Source organism: Lipophrys pholis, assembly GCF_963383615.2.
Source record: "Lipophrys pholis genome assembly, chromosome: 3".
In the NCBI taxonomy this organism is placed as follows: Eukaryota; Metazoa; Chordata; class Actinopteri; order Blenniiformes; family Blenniidae; genus Lipophrys; species Lipophrys pholis.
This window is the reverse complement of record NC_137627.1, coordinates 2,818,819-2,835,001: the sequence shown is the minus strand read 5'-3', so window position 1 is coordinate 2,835,001 and position 16,183 is coordinate 2,818,819. Positions and strand designations below refer to the sequence as shown.

Below are 16,183 nucleotides of genomic sequence, written 5' to 3'. Positions count from 1 at the left end.
TCCCACAAACGTACGCTCCTTACAAATGTGGGATCTGAAAGTGAGGAAGCTTCCATACCAAACAGACCCCCCCTCATTTCTTGCTCTCGGTTTCTTTTCTCGTTTTATCGGGTTCAGTGTCCATTCAAGTTACAGCGGAGCAAAACGAAGGGCGAGTTTCTTAAAATGCAATATGGGCTCAGTTTTTTTTTACCCAACATGCCCTGCCATTCCCTTTGACTTTCATCCCCCGTTCTGAAGTGGTTTCACTTTGCTATCTATTTGTGGCTTGTACAGAGGTTTCAGCGCGAGCGGGGGCCTGTGGTGTCTGCCAGAGTGGCGGGAGGAGGGAACAAAAATGAAGAAAAGCATTAGAGGCACAAAAAGAGGTAGAGTTAAAAGAAGTAAATCACCCTACCTGAATCCACTTGTCAGGAATAGCCATGGCCAGCCGGTAATCAAAACCAAGTCCTCCCTCCTCCACTCTTCTGCAGAGAGCCGGCATCCCTGACACATCCTGCAGAGAAGTCTCACTACTTAATATCACATTTTCTCTTTGTGTGCACAGGTTTTCTTTCCCAGCCAGCCAAGATCACATCAATACCACTCAACAACTGACATGTGAGGGCGGTGAAATACCTGGATTGCAGCTTGATAAAAAATAATGACATCCCATTTCCTTTACAATTACCTCTTAATTACAGCAATGAATACGTAAGTAAGTTGCGCCTCACTAATAACTGCTTTAATTAATAATAGCTGTGGGCAGTGTCACCGCAGAGTAAGTAGATGCTGAATGCGTGTGAGTGTGGCCGAGCGCGTTTTCATCTTACCTCTGCAACGGTGATGCAGTCGGGATAAAGGAGATGAAGGATGTGATTGGCAAGCATCAGGTAAACCAAAGAGTCCTCGTCCACCTGAAGGCCAAAGTATTCGCTGTAGTCTCCTGAGAAGCCCGAGCCTGAGGAGGAGACACCCACACAGTGAACACTCATGTTTCTCACCCGAACTTCTAAAATCCCTCAATCCTCTGATCTTCTCTTTTCAACCGCTTCTTTACCTCAACTTGGGACATGCGTCTAATCTTTATGGATACGTTACAAAGCAACAGTCTAACTGATATTGCCCCAAATAGGATATAGGAAATATATCAAAACACATAATCACACTGGAGAACATAAGGTGCACGTTCCAGATTTGATTGACGTGTTCGTCAGCCAATAGTATGTGCATTGCACGGCCGCGCGAGTGTGTGCCAACATCCCAATCCTTCCCTTGGTGCAGAGTCGACATCTGCACTGTCAGTTCTGCTGGAGGCAGAGAAAGTTAACACACTCAAGTGCAGGATGAGTCATCAGGCACAAAGAAGGAATCGGATGTGAAAAACTCCAATAATTTATTTTATTTTTTATTTTTTTTTGTAGAAATGCTTGATGCAGATTAGGTGATATATGAACGACAAGTCGAGAAACGCAAGATAAAAACTCCTGTAACCCCATGTTTGAAAGGTCCAGTGAAATTTGATTTTCTCTCCAATTTCAGTTACGAAAATCCCAAATATAAGCCTTTTTTTGTTTTTATAGTCTGAAGGCCAAACCAGACTGCATTTTAGAAAATGCTCCAAAAAAACCCCCCCAAAAAAATAAAACTATTCAAGCAAATCATTCTTACTTTTGGAGATGTACTTGTAAGAGAGGAAGTGTAAGAAAATACTGGAAACATGATGCTTGCTGGTTTGCAAACATGATTTTAAGATGCTACTGTGAAACTGGACCAAATATATTATTATTACTAATTCATGGTCCCTTTAAAGAAATGTTGAGTTGACTTTTTTTTTTTTTTTAGCCAAGTTAAATTAATTTACTTCTATGAGACTTTGCAAAATAATGCTGTTTCTTATACGTTCCATCAAGAAAATGTCATAATTCTCCTTTAGAATAACTCCAACTTGTAGTTTACTTTTAAAATCCCTAATCAAGCTTCGTTTCCCCAGAAAATTTGCATCCTACAAATGCATGTTCCTTAAATGATGAGACCATAGAAATAGAAAAGATACAGGTTTTCCAAGTATGTAAGATTGTTGAGGATTATTGTTACCTCAAAGGAGTAATCCACCAAAACTCATGAAATGACGAGGTAATCATGCAGGTGGTGGGGAGACTGTGGACTCCACGTCGCACCATCTCCTGAAACACAAGGCGCACACTCGGCAGCCTTACCGATGCCATGGTGATGGTACAGCATCGAGGTAATGCCATCGAATCTGAATCCGTCGAAGCGGTACTCCTCCATCCACCAGCGCAGGTTTGACAGCAGGAAGCGCAGAACTTCCCAGCTGGAAAAAACAAACAAACAAACAAACACACTCGTTCAAGGTCAGGTAAACAAGGAGCTGTGAATTATTCACACACCTCATCATGCACTTGGAGCAGAAGAGATTAATTTCCCCAACGCCACAGGACATTAATATATTGATAACCGAGGCTCCATTATGGTGGAGGTGCGGCGTCGGTGGCGGGAGACGGTGTTTCCATTAACCACGGGACGGCGCGGCTCCCGCCGCCAGTTGTCAGGAGGAGGCCTCAGCTTCTTTGTAGTGTGGAGTGAAGTTTTCCCCGATTTCCATCAGATCACTTGCATGACCACTGGGCAAGCGTTTTGTATTGCCAGGCCCCTCCCTGAGTATTTGAACTGATAGGATTTCATGCTACACTTGGGTAAACAAACACCGCGCGGGGGAATCGAGTTCCTTCTCCTAAGGGCGAGATAAATCGTGCACTTCCACTGGCTTTGGCTTCATCCTCAACATGCGAGCAGCTCGTCCGTCCTCCAAGTGAAGGGGGCAAAAATAAAAATATGTGAAAGCAATAAACACTCTGAATATGAAAGTGTAACTTGTGGTGTTTTGTAGCCCGTGGTGTGTTCAAGAGCGGGTAGAAATGTGCCCGTTGGCCGGGCGGTGTTTGCAGGAAGCTGGAAGAGGTGGGCTCCATAAATGGCCCCGCTTCCCATTGCTGACTGGCGAGAGTCATCGGGTTCTGAACAGCCACTCAAGGCAAAGTACACTACACACTGCACACTACACACACACACCTCAGCTCTTCCCCCCATTTAGCGGTGTGTCGCCATGGAAACGTCAGTTAAAAACTCAATATTTGGTTGTCTCTATGCAGTGTGCGTAATGAGCATCAAATGAAACACTGTACACACAGATGTCACGCTGGAAAGCAGCAGCAGAGCACCAAAGGATGCGAGACGGATGACACATCCGCCGAGCTGATTAAACGTGAACCGCTGCCTCAGTTTTAAGATTAAATTCTCAGCTCAGATGTTCTCGGCAAACTCAGACAATAGGTGCAATGATATGTGTTTCTTTGTATTACAATACCCGGGGACCTAATGTATATTTTTTTGCCGTTTGATAAAATTGGTTTTCCAGAGGAGCCGAGACAGACATTTACTGTTTATACTATTAAAATTAAATCTCACTTTTTATGGTGTTGAAAGCATTACTAAAAGCAGATGCGCCAACATATTGGTGTAGTAGTTAGCACTCTCTCGCTCCCCGGTTGGACTTGGGGTTGGGTGATAGTCTGTGTGGAGTTTGTATTTACTCATCCTGCATGCATGAGCTTTCTCTGGATACTCTCACAATGGGGGAGTACCATACAATACAGATGATGGGTTGATGGATGGATTTGAATTTCAAGTGAAGCTTTAGCCCTGCAGACAAATTTGTGACGGTGAAACAATAACCGATCGGTTTTTGATGAGCATATTGGCTCAATACGAGACTTTTATGCATGCTAGTAAGTGGATGAAGCGCCGAGATGTGTGGCTGAAAGATAAACAGTTTATTCAAAGGTGGTGCTCAACCTCCCACCTATCTCCTTAAATCAGGGGTGTCAAACATACGGCCCGTGGGCCAAAATCAGCCCCACGAGAGGCTCCAATCTGGCTGAGATATCGGTGATGGTGCTGTGAAAGCTAAAAAAAACTTTGCATTAGCCTCAAAGCCATGCTGTCAGGTTGAATTTGTAAAAACATGCATAACCCAAGAGCTGTAGAAGTTGTTTTTTTTTTTGCATCAGAAGGTATTAAAATGGACTTCATGTTGAGATCATAGCAACATTTGTTTTTGCTTCGTTGGGAACTTAACTCAGAGCCGTTTGATTAAGTTCTAAAAAAGGAGGTGGTCATAAACTGTAATTATTCCGGAAGCTTATACTCATGTAGTCTTTCGTAATCCTCAGTAAACGCGATTTTTAACCTTTAAATGACTTGAATTGATTTTCTGTGATTATACATACATGACATGGAAGACTAAATGGACAATATGTCGTGAAAATTCTATTTGGTGGATTATTACTGATGGAATGAGCACGAGAAGTCCGACAGTGGGGATTTTTTGGATCAACAGAAATGAACACAAGGTAGGAAATGCTAGATTAATGATTTGTCTTTTTCACAGTATAAATTTTTTTTAATCCTAAAATTAATATATTTGTTTAACAAGGTACATTACACATTTAGTGAAACATAAAATCTCTGGAATACTTGGTGAGCAAAACTACAATACAAGCCCTCGCTGGTCAGGGAGGACGGTTCTCAAGGGGTTAAATAAAAATGAACCATATTTTCGACACCTCTGCTATGCATGTCACCTCATGATACTGCTCATCGTCATCTTTGTACATGTAATGTAGAATTATAGCCCAACCAGGTTCAAATCTTCAGAACTAGAAAAGTTCTCCAGAGACTTTGTTTTCCAGCGGCGGCTCCACAGAAGAGGGCAGTTCAACATTTTTTGCTTGAATGATGCAATTTCATCATGTCAGAAAATTGTTGAAGCAGTGAGAAGACTCCGATTCATGCTTGAACAACACTTCTATAGCATCTCAAACTGCAAAATACTACCCAAACACTGGACAACTCCTGTTCTCGCTGATATTTCCTACCCTTTCAACAAAAAAGGAAGGGGATCATGCACTTATCCCCTGAACACTAAATGTTGAGGATTACATTCTCTCCGACAGGAGACCAAACCCTGGATCCTTTTGTCCAAGAAAGCCATGACACAAAATGCATTTAAATGCATTCCTTTCAGTGCTCCATTCCTCGGGGATGACGGACACCAGCACTGTTTGACAGGTGTGAAGCCGCATGTTACATCGGCGCTTCCTCCTTCCCTTGAGGAGGAGCGCAGGGGAGCCTGGTATGATCCGATATAGCAGCCTGGCTGGGTGGTCACGCAGACCCTGTGATAAATAGATTAGGTCCTCCACTCCACTGCGCAGAGCCAACAAAGGCTCAGACACAGTGTATCCTCACGGGATGGAGATAATAGCCAGTGAGAGCCAGAGGCCCGGGATGAAACCGTACTGCCACATTAGGACCCAGAACGCCATTCATCATCAAGTTCAATTACAGTGAGAAAGTTAGATCCCCGCGCCACTTATCTATGCCGCTCAATGAAGTTATCACTCCGTCTGCAGTGCTAATACAAAAGTAAATTGCATATTAGAGAGCCCAAATACTGAAGCTCAGTGATGACGGTGGAACCTGGTGAGGGAGAGCCAATAGAGGAAAGTTGTAATATTGCTGTTTGTACAGTATGGGAAGGCAATCCATCATACGTGTTGCTGCTTTACCTTCAAGCACACACTTGATTCATGAAAAAACAAACACCATCACTTAAGTTTCATGTTTAGGTTCCAATTAATTCTCTAGTTGATCACGACAGTGCTCCATGAAAGAGTATTTATGTTGGGATGCAGATATCGAAGCGTGCCAGAAGTCAACCGCATAAAGGGTCATGGCAACTTGTCACGATGGCATAGAGAAAGATTTAATTCCTTGTTTTTCCAACATCACAGGTAAGCACCAGATAAGACCAAATAAATTCAAGGAGCTGACAGGTTATTCCACCAGAAGTGTGATGCACAGACGACGATGCTCGACAGCCTGATGGATGGTGTGCATTTGTTAAAAAAAATAAAAAAGACAAGTGAGGTGGCTCATTTACCGCAGATCAAACTTTGACAATTCTTTAACATTGGCAAGTGTATAATTACAATCACTAATTTTAATTTATGGAATACATTATGATCATTTAGCCTGTATTAAACAAACAGCACACTAAATTGCTTTGCTATAAAAGGTAGAACACGTAATGACTATTTAGTTTGAAGGATTCAAATCCTACAAGGTTTGACTATGGCTTAAATCATGATAACATTAAATAATCACACAGATAAGACAAAACAACCGATTTAAGGTCATTTCAAAGGCATATCTAATGAGCGCAGCCATATATCTAACTTATACCTGCTCGTTTAGTCTTGCAGTACAGGTTTGTACCACAAGATGGTGTATGGAGGCACCCAAAGAAGTTTCTGAAGGAATAGTGAACAGGCTAAATGCATTTACTCACCAAAAATTGCAAAGTACTACTGTTTAAATGTGATAAAATGCGTACAGATTGGGTTGTAATCACTAGTGGATTGTGAACGAGATAACTAGTTTTATACCTGGTTAACGCGACAATGTTTCAAGTGAAAACGTAAGTTGCATTTTTGCTTGAGCAAAGTTTTGCGTTTACGGGGCAACATTTTGAAAACGATGTCCATTTATACAGAAACGGCAGAAACGCTGAAGACGATGCCGTTAGCATGTAGGGCCATGAGTACAATACTCTATCGACATTAACAATGGCGAGTAAATGGGCGTTTGTACGAAAAGACGAAAAACTATAAAACTACCAGGTTCCAGGACAAAATGGATTCATGACACTCTGGAGAGCGCCATACTATTGTTGATCTAACCGCACATGTGCAGAACAACTATTTATTATGCAGCATTTGCAGCGTTGACGCAGAGACGGAGCAATTTCAGAAAGTTGCCTTCTCAGTGGCTCTTCGCACTGCTGTCGTGTAAACGAACAAGAGTTTTGCCATTTCACTTATAGCACCTTTTATGCCACCTTTGATTAAAAATAAATAAAAAAGCGCGAGAGATTGTCTTATATGTTGTCTTATATTTTACATCGTGGTTTTCAAGATGAAGACTTATAGATGCTGTGTAATGCCCCCCCCCCCCCTTCTGTTTTCATGCTTGGCAGAACCGGAACTCATTTTTCTATCGAACGAGCTCCAGTCTTGTAAAACACTATTCAATTAGCTGAACAGGACGATGCATGCTTAAAATGCAAATATGTGCTCAGTGGTGGACTTGTATGAAAATAATACCTCTTTATACTCAGTAGCATATTCTTAGCAGTCCTTCCAGCAGGCTGGCTCTATTGGCTGCCACGCTGGGTAAACTCTCGTCTCCAGGTCTGACAGACTGTCCCTGTATTGCTGCGCTTTGTGTTAGATATCTGCCATTTGTCTGGCATTCTTTATGCTGCCTGGCAGCTCGCGACTCTTGCTTGGCATCCTGGGAGGGATATTCTGCTGCCTGCGAGACTGCTTGTATGTTTATCAACCTGCAATTAGTATCACTTTGTACTTGCTGTCTTTCAGGAATCAATGGCAGTCTGTCCAGACAATTGCACCCCTTCAGAGTTTTCTCCATTCAACCGTATTTAAGTGAGTGACAGGACATCCAAAAGGTGTGCATGCATATAAATAATTACAGAGCCGCTGGCGGGAAAACTAGCGTGCCTCTGCAAAACTTAGCTGAACAGTCAGCTGAAGAAGAGGCTTGAGGGAGGTGCTGAATAAAAAAAAAAAAAACTTGCCCTCCCTTAAGCAATGGTTAATACAAGATTCCTCTGCAGTTACAAAAGTAGTTACTCACTGTGTGCAATATTTAGCCAATTTAGAAAATACAAAGCTTTGTGATATTAAAAACCGTGATGCCTCAGCATCATGGGAGAGAGCAGCTTTGACTGTGCCAAAACTCAATTTTCATCATTTAAAAAAAAAAAAATCCTTTCTCCTCAATCTGCAATTCACACTTTAGAAGTTTGAGAGCTAAACTAATCATTTGGATCACATAAAAAAAAAAAAACGTTCCTTCACTGCTAAAAAAGAAGCTCTTTGCACTTATTACTTTCATGGAGGCATTATTTCCTACATTTGAGGAGAAGATTTAAGAGGCCGAGGGGCATGAAGGTGCAGAGCTGCTATGTTCCCACCCATTGGCTCCATCCAGCACCTACTGGAAACACCACAGGCAGCTCCAACCAGCCGCTATGCACACCTACAGCTAAGCTGAGCTCATTAGCCGGAGCTCACCAGAGGGGAAAAACTTCTTCTCCTCTTGCTGTGCGACTCTATGGGGCGGAGGAAATAACTCATGGGTGCTAAATACTGAAATGACTGAATTCAGACTGGGTTGACTTTAAGTGTCACTTTAGTGATTGAGTGATTTATTGAGAGAGAAAGAAAAAGAAAGAGAAAGAAAAATTCTGAAAACTACTCCTGTGATGGTTTCTGCTCTTCTATTTCGAAATATAAAAACATGCCAATCATCAGCAGAGTGATTTTTCCTCTTACTGCAGATTTTTCTTTGTGTACAATGTGGTTACTTAAGTATTTTACATTTAAAGTGTGGCTTCAGCTGAAAACAAATCTGATCCCGTCAATATCAGGCTCGAGAGAAAACCGATTTTCTTCTTCCTGTTACTGATTTCACAGAGTACAGGAAATAAAACACACTGAAGGTGGGATTTTCTCACACTCGTCTACATATCTCCTTGGAGCTGAATTATCTATATCTGGGACACCTCTGCAGTCTACGCGGGGCGGAGGCCGAGGATTTCCACAAAGTCTCATTTTTGTCCATTTCCACATCAAACCGTTTTCGAAAAGTTGAGTTTTCAGCGGCTCCAAGCACCGTATTCGTGTAAACGGACAATCAAAACACTACAGACTGTTTGTTTTCACTTGAAAACGTTGTTGTGTAAACGGGCCCCAAACGTATCCCCCTTTTAAATGATTAGCAGACCGAATTAAATACGTAGATCTGATGAAGGAACGGCTGCCGACTGACACAAATCTGAGTGAAACTTGACTTTTACGAGTCATTTTTCGTTGAATGCTGAACTGCCTGGTTTTTTCGGATATCAGTGATATTAAAATGCTTTTGTTTTCACTTGTTGGTTATGCAGACTTACCATATCTTTTAATTATAGTCGTCCATTAAAGCTTCTTCTGATTTGTTCATTACGTTTCAGTTCTATTTTTTTTTGTCAGTTTTAATCAGATTTTTATTGGCTTTACTGGGCAGACATTTCTATCATGATTTTTCCTCAACGTTAAAACTTTTTTTTTTTTTTTGCTTAGTACGGAACATAAAAGGACTTGAGACATTTGATCCTTCCTTGCTTGAGCTCTCACACTTGCAGTCTACTTATACCCTATGGAGTGGTGATATATGTCTCTAAGCCTTCTTTTGTTGTCATTAAATCTGAATTTGGAAGCACAGTGACACAGAAACACTCAGCGATATCATAAAACTGTCCAAAAAAAAAAAACCCCAACAAAAGTCATTAATAAATATTTGCACAGAACAAAAACCCACGCTTGGAATAATCTCGTCAAAGAGAGAAATCCTGCCAGTCGGTCATCAAATGCAGGGTTGATCTGTGAGCACGAGAACATAGAGACGACTTTAAAACCCTTTCAAAAGCCTGGCCCTGGGCCTGTTTTTCATATCTTAAGAATTCACACAAAGATTGATGAAAAATGGATGCAAATGATCCTGGGAGAGGTGGGGGTGGGATTATAGAGCAAGCCCACATCAAGCTCCTCAGAAGTCTCTCTAGTCACCAGTGATCTGCAAAGGCTCCACTTCTGTGGCAGCTCACCCCCTACACGCTGAACCGCGGGCTCCAATCACCCCGGTCACTGTGTCAAGGTGACTCCGACATCTCCGAAGCCAGTAAAGAAGGCGAATACCCCCCCCCCCCCCCCAGTTGCTGCCCATCACGTCACCGGCTTCGGTAGCAACATCAGCTACATTTAAAGAAACCGCACAAACTTCTTAGAAAAGAGCTTGTTACTGTGAAGCTAAAACATTAAGACACTAAAGGAAAAGCTTTGGCCGTTTTTAATCATTCATTGCATTGAAACCACAGCTCTAATTAATAAATTATAAATGTAGCCAATAACTCACAATTCTACTTATATTTGTGGTTCTTATTAATACAAGAAAAAAAAAAAAAAGAAAAGAAAAAAAGCATCCAACTCTGAGTGGAGTCGTGTCTGCAAGAGGCTCCAATCAGGCCCGCCGAATCACCGGGCGATCGGTCAAACCTTCAGAGGAGAGTCGCGGACACAACACAACACTGATGCTGCCATGAAAGAAGGCAAACTAGTGACAGCCTCAAAGCCATGCCGTCAGGGTTGAAGTTATAAAAACATGAATAATGCAACAGCTATAGGAGACGTGTTCTGGACATTTCACTGGACACCAAAAGTTTCAATTAAAATGGCATTTATCTTGGGATTGTAGTCATTTTTGGCAACGATTGTTTGGTCTTGCGAAATATAGAAATGTTCATCATGCACGCTGTGCTCCACAAGAAAGAAATTAATAGGTTTGAATGACACTATAAAATTGGCTTGTATGTGACCCCTGAACTACAACGTGTTTGAAAAGCCACTGCACTGACGGAGTTAGATCAGAGCAGTCAAAGTGTGGAGTGTGCATACCTCCGGGTGGCACCAGAGAGCCTTCCAGGGAGAGGAATAGAAAATAAATAGAGCAAAAAACAAACAAAAAAAAAACTCATCTGGTTAGCCACTGCTGCTTTTCAGATGTCTCAGTGATTGGAATTTCATCACAGACAAGCCTGTTATCAGCAATTAAAATGGTTGAAAAACCTCTATATGCAAAAAAAAAAAAAAAAAAAAAAAAGTACCAGAACACATTTTATGCTAACATGTCACATGATGCGGAGCCATCTTGAAACCAGACGTCGGGTCATCGACTGCCCCGAGTTTACCTAAGGGACATTGACCTAAGGGTGAGCATCTTTGATTACATACGTTGCTCAACAGAAAACAGCTCAGATTTTCAAGCCCTGAGGCCACTGGAAAGCAGGATAACATCAGGTATGCTCGGGGCAAAATGCATTGATCTTTAGAATCTACAGTGCATGATAGCGTCCCTGAGTAGCTGCACTGTATATAAAAGTGACACACCTGAGTAGAAGTCCCATCTGTCAAGAAAAAAAGATTCATGAAGAAGCAAAATCCCTGTTCAGGAATCCATCTGGAAATGTGTTCCTCAGCTCTGACCCGCCTACGAACCGGTCACATTGTTCTTGTCAAATACAGTATAATGGAAGTACTGCAGCAGCATCTGTTGTCATACAGTGCCATCTGATTGTCCTACCTAGATGGTATTTACAGGTACAATCTGATATACAAGTTGCACAGTCAGTCAACAAGCTTACAGTAAAAGAGCCACTCAGTCTAGATAATACAGTAATTGACCAGTCCTCTATAAAGCTTCATCAAATCCAAAGTTACCTATAGTAAAGCAGCAATTTGCTCCAGTGTGGCCTGCAAAGTGTGATAAGCTGCATTTTAACCAGACTGGATCAGTTTCAAGTTATTTATCTTTAAGAAATTAAAAAGGCTCCTGATATGGGGCACTACATTTCCAATCGAGGCGAGGTGATCCAATCAGATCCGTGCAGCATCAAAGTACTGCTCCCTGGTCAGGGACGTTTTTGGGGTTGAAAAACTTACTCCAGAACTTATCTTACATTCTGGTTCTAGTCGAAATGCATAAAGTTCCAGGTTCCTAGAACAATGTGAAAATTCCTTCAGTAAAAATACAGCCATTGGGATTTCTTAAAACATGGAGAGGCTATAATAGCCTATCACTAAAGTGCGTGATTTGCCAAGCACAGCTTATGGCTAAAAGTCTGAATAGAGACGGAGTCAGATTGTTTTTGAAAATGTTCTACTTTGGGAGCAGTTTTCAAAAAGTTGTGATTCCAGAGGCTCCGAGCTTCATTGTCGTCTGAACGAACCAAAAAGGCTACAGAGGTTTCTATTTTTTCCACTTGTAAACATTGTGTAAACGGTTCCTGAGGGTAACAAGTGCACTAGTACCAATGCCAACTGTGGAAGAAACCCAAAGGGAGAACAAGCAGAACTTAAAGGTATGAAAAGACCGAGCGGTTCCAATTTGAACAGGTAAGCGGTTCCACAAGCTGTAGAAAATGCATAGTCAGCTGTATTTCCCGGGCTGGATCTGGGGACGTTAAGGACTATCCGATTAGCAGAACTCAGCAATAAAACTGGTGTGAAATCATGTAAAAGCTCAGATAAATAAAAAGCCTCCGGAGATATTTCATAATTAGTACCCCGTTTGAAAACTCTTGCTGCAAAGAGTGACTTGTTGCACTAAATCTGTAACACGACTTCGTAAAATTGGGTCCTGTTGTAGTTTCGCCGCAGTTCAGTCTCCCCACAACCGAAGTTGCTATTTAGCAGCTGTGAAAGCACTTCTTGAAACAAATGTTGGCAAAGCTCGACACTCCCAATACAAAATGCAGACGCATTTGACTCAAAGGCAACTCAAGTTAACAAATTGGATAGCAGGAATCTATCTCAGCGGCGTTCTCTCCGGACTGTGTTGAATGTTTTATGAGGGGAAAGCAGAAGAGGAACACACAGAAACCGAAAATAGGTGTTATTTTGATAAAGATGCACAAACGGGAGGCAGAGCCTGTACCAGGAAAAAAACGCATGTCCGCTTGGATAGCTTGTATCAGTCGGCTTCTGTCAACCTAATAAGAACATCATGGTCAGACCGCGATGGCTGATAGCAAAGCGGCTTGATTAAAAACAGAGCGAGTTGCACAGTGGGTTCACGGCTTGCCTCCGAGGTTCATTTCCTTCCAAAGAGAGTAACAGAAAAGCTTGACACAAACGACATGTCCAAACATCCTGTGAGAGGCAAAGAAGACAAATGAACCGGCTATGACATTGCAAAGCTCCTTTGGGCTTTTACAAATGACTCCTCATATGCCTCCCAGCCGCGGCATATGTCGGCATCACGTCTAATGAGTGCTTCTGATATGAGGAGGGTTCAATAACTAATGAAAGAAGAATCTTGTTCTCCTATTAAAGCCTCCATGCTTGACACTAAGCATTGTATAACGCATTGGAAACTGCTGCACACTGGCACTCGCTTATTAAAAGAGAGTTCAAAAAAAGCATTTGATAGACTCAGCGGTGCCTGCTCCTCTTTAATGTGTGCTGGGATCATTTTCGGGGTACAGAGGGGGCGAGAGAGAGAGAGAGAGAGAGACAGAGAGAGAGAGAGAGAGAGAGAGAGAGAGAGAGAGAGAGAGAGAGAGACCTAATTAACAGAGACTACAACAACACCAATCAATAGTTGTGGTGAACACGGAGCACCTGCAGAGAAGGAAAACAACACTGGGATTTATTTAACATATTCGCAATTGGCTCCCAAATATGAACATTATTCTAATTGTGCCAACACTGTAACATCAAGTCCTCATTTATGACAAGAAAATTCAACAGTTGCCTGACCAAAAAAAAATTAAAAATAAGAGGTGAGGACTTAAATTAGTCTCCAATAGCTCATGCTCCACCACAGGTTTATCAGTTTATCAGTGAACCCGACTTCATTGCCATTTTGTTGAGAGATGCCATGTGTCAGTTTCGTAATCATGCCTTGCTTTTGACCTTCAACACATCATTCAGTATCAGATAGTTGGAGAAAATATAAAACGTGGTATGTCAGCTCCCGTATGGCCTCATTTATCAGCCTAAATGTTTCTCATACATGTTTCATTTTATATTCTGATCCTCTAAAGCCACGCATCTCATTCATCAACTCTTTCTCCTTGCATGTACACATTTATATTTCAGATGCAGTTTTATTTTTTTTTTTCCTTTCTCCTCCTCCTACTGGCTGTTTATTGTCATATGTACAGTTTAAATGCTGCTATGGTCAATGGTAAGAGCTCAATTAGAGAGTTGTAATTTCAGTAAACAGTTCCTTCCTTTCACCAGGCAACAGGGCACAGAAAATGGCTTGTTTTTAATTACAGCAGCAGAAAGCAATACAAGTATAAAAGCATGAATTCTGAAGTTTTCCAGCGACAGCGTTCGGATCAACGCTCCCACTTCTCTTTCAAAACTTCCATTAAACAACTTGACAATCACCTGGTAAAGCTCCCTGACAGGTGAGTTTGTCCACTTCAAAGTGAAAAATAATGGTTTTGAAGTACGCAGGTCTGAATGAACGACACCTAAACGTCAGAGCTGAGGGATGACGCACATCGAGAATATGTACTTCAGTGTGCGGCATATTCTGACATCAGCAGATGCAATGTACGGGAAAAAAACGTTCCGATTGCTAATGGGAAGACTTGAGCTATGGAAGTGTGTCACTGAAGGAAACAAAAGTTTTGAAGATATTTCATCTGAAGGTTTGTATTAAATGTAAGCGACTCATCTGGGAGTTCAGTATTTCCATGTTGGTATAAGGCCAGGTGATAAATTCACTAAATAATAAAAAAGGTCAAATGTACATCTGTTAGGGATGGGAGGGGATGTATTTTCAAAATTGATCTCAAGCGGGCTGGACCAGTAAGTAATAGCATTAGAATAGATAAATAACTAGAACTCTTTGTTTTAATGCAAAATAATGTATTATTAAGTTGTTTACATTTAATGAACTGTCCTTTTACAACACATGGAAATCCTGAAATTTGAATAAAAGAAGAGCAAATTCAACAATATCATGCTTTACAATGTCCAGGACACAGTGGATTTTTATTAAATTAAATACATCTTCAAAAGCAGAAAACATCTGGTCACATGTGGCTGGAAGTCAAAACTAGTTTATATTATAATCAGACTAACTTTACTACAACTGTGTAGTAATCTTTATTATCTGAACTGACTAACCGTAAAATACAAACTGAAGTGGAAAGAAGATAACGTGTACTCCTGTGTGCCCCCGGTGGTCAAATAAATCTATTCTAGTTAATGTCATGATTTCTCACAGATGGTAAATTTCATTTTGCTGGGCCGGATTGGACTTCCTGGCAGGCTGGTTCTGGCCTCTACGTTTGTCAATCAAACATGGCTACAAGGAGATTGTGAATTTTGAATTCATAATTATTAATTAAACTGAAAAAGAAATAATTCTCACCTTTATCCTCTCGACTTATACAAGTTACTGCCTGAGAGCTCAACGTGTATCATCACATTTGCTAGCCACAGATCCACCCCCCCCCACCCCCCCACTCCCACTGGGTAAAAGACCGTATCAGCAGAGAATGGCGCGAGACAAAAAGTACCTGGAGTAGTTGAAGAGGCGGCTGTCCCACAGGGCGTGCTCCCCTCTGGGAGGAGAGTGAAAGAAGCAGGAGTCGGAGCCGTCGAAGAGGTTCAGGCCGTCCTCCGAGTTCTTGGAGGCGTGACTGTGAACGACGTCCAGCAGCACCACGATGCCCATCGAATGAGCCACGTCGATCAGGCGCTTCAGCTCATCCGGGCTCCCGAAGCGGCTACAGAGAGGAAACGTGCGAATGTTTGTCAGTTAACTCAGTTCCTAGCTCATAAAATCATTGATGCAGATTTGCAAACACGGGTTTAGAAATGCTTTCATCAAGACACTCTGCCAAACCGTTAACTTCTCTCCAGCCAAAAAGGCAGTGGAGGAGGAGGGGTCACCTGACCAACAGACTGAAGCTGACATCCAGTCAATGATTAAGTAAAGTAAAAACAAGTAAATTCATTACAATTATTCTTTCCTTCGTATTGATCAAACATCACCAGCAGACCAAACTTATCGAATGAATGTCTTTGAAAATGAGTCGTCGCCACTTCTTCATTGTGAGTGAAACTAAACATGAAAAACAAGCTTAAACAAGAAGTTAGAAATGCTTGAATTTCTCTATTTTTACAATAAAATCTGATCCAAAAGGAGCTAAAATTGTTTGCATATGCTCGAGGTATTTCTTTTCTAAAGTGAGAAGCTCTTTAACCACTGCTCTAATCTGTCATCTCCACGTCTCCTAAGCTTTCCTGTGCTTCTCCTGTTATCAATTAAAGATGGTAAAAGCATATTATCATTGCAGATAAAGCTTCTACATTCAAGGTCACAATAAAAAGTATATCTGCCGGACTCAAAGGATGTAAGGTCCATCTGTTATAGTAAACATGTCCATTCATTCAAACGTGTGCGTCGACGAGTC

At 41.6% G+C, this 16,183-nt stretch overlaps 1 protein-coding gene across 1 annotated transcript in view; it reads right to left on the bottom strand.

Annotated features, from left to right (window-relative positions):
* gbe1b (glucan (1,4-alpha-), branching enzyme 1b) overlaps positions 1–16,183 on the bottom strand; it is a 115,894-nt gene that overhangs the window by 68,408 nt on the left and 31,303 nt on the right. Inside the window, exons 7-10 of the mRNA XM_080459333.1 lie at positions 15,284–15,493; positions 2,199–2,314; positions 813–940; positions 398–496 (exon numbers count right to left, since the gene is read on the bottom strand). Of these exons, the coding sequence (XP_080315459.1) occupies positions 398–496; positions 813–940; positions 2,199–2,314; positions 15,284–15,493 (553 nt within the window). The remainder of the gene's footprint in view (positions 1–397; positions 497–812; positions 941–2,198; positions 2,315–15,283; positions 15,494–16,183) is intronic.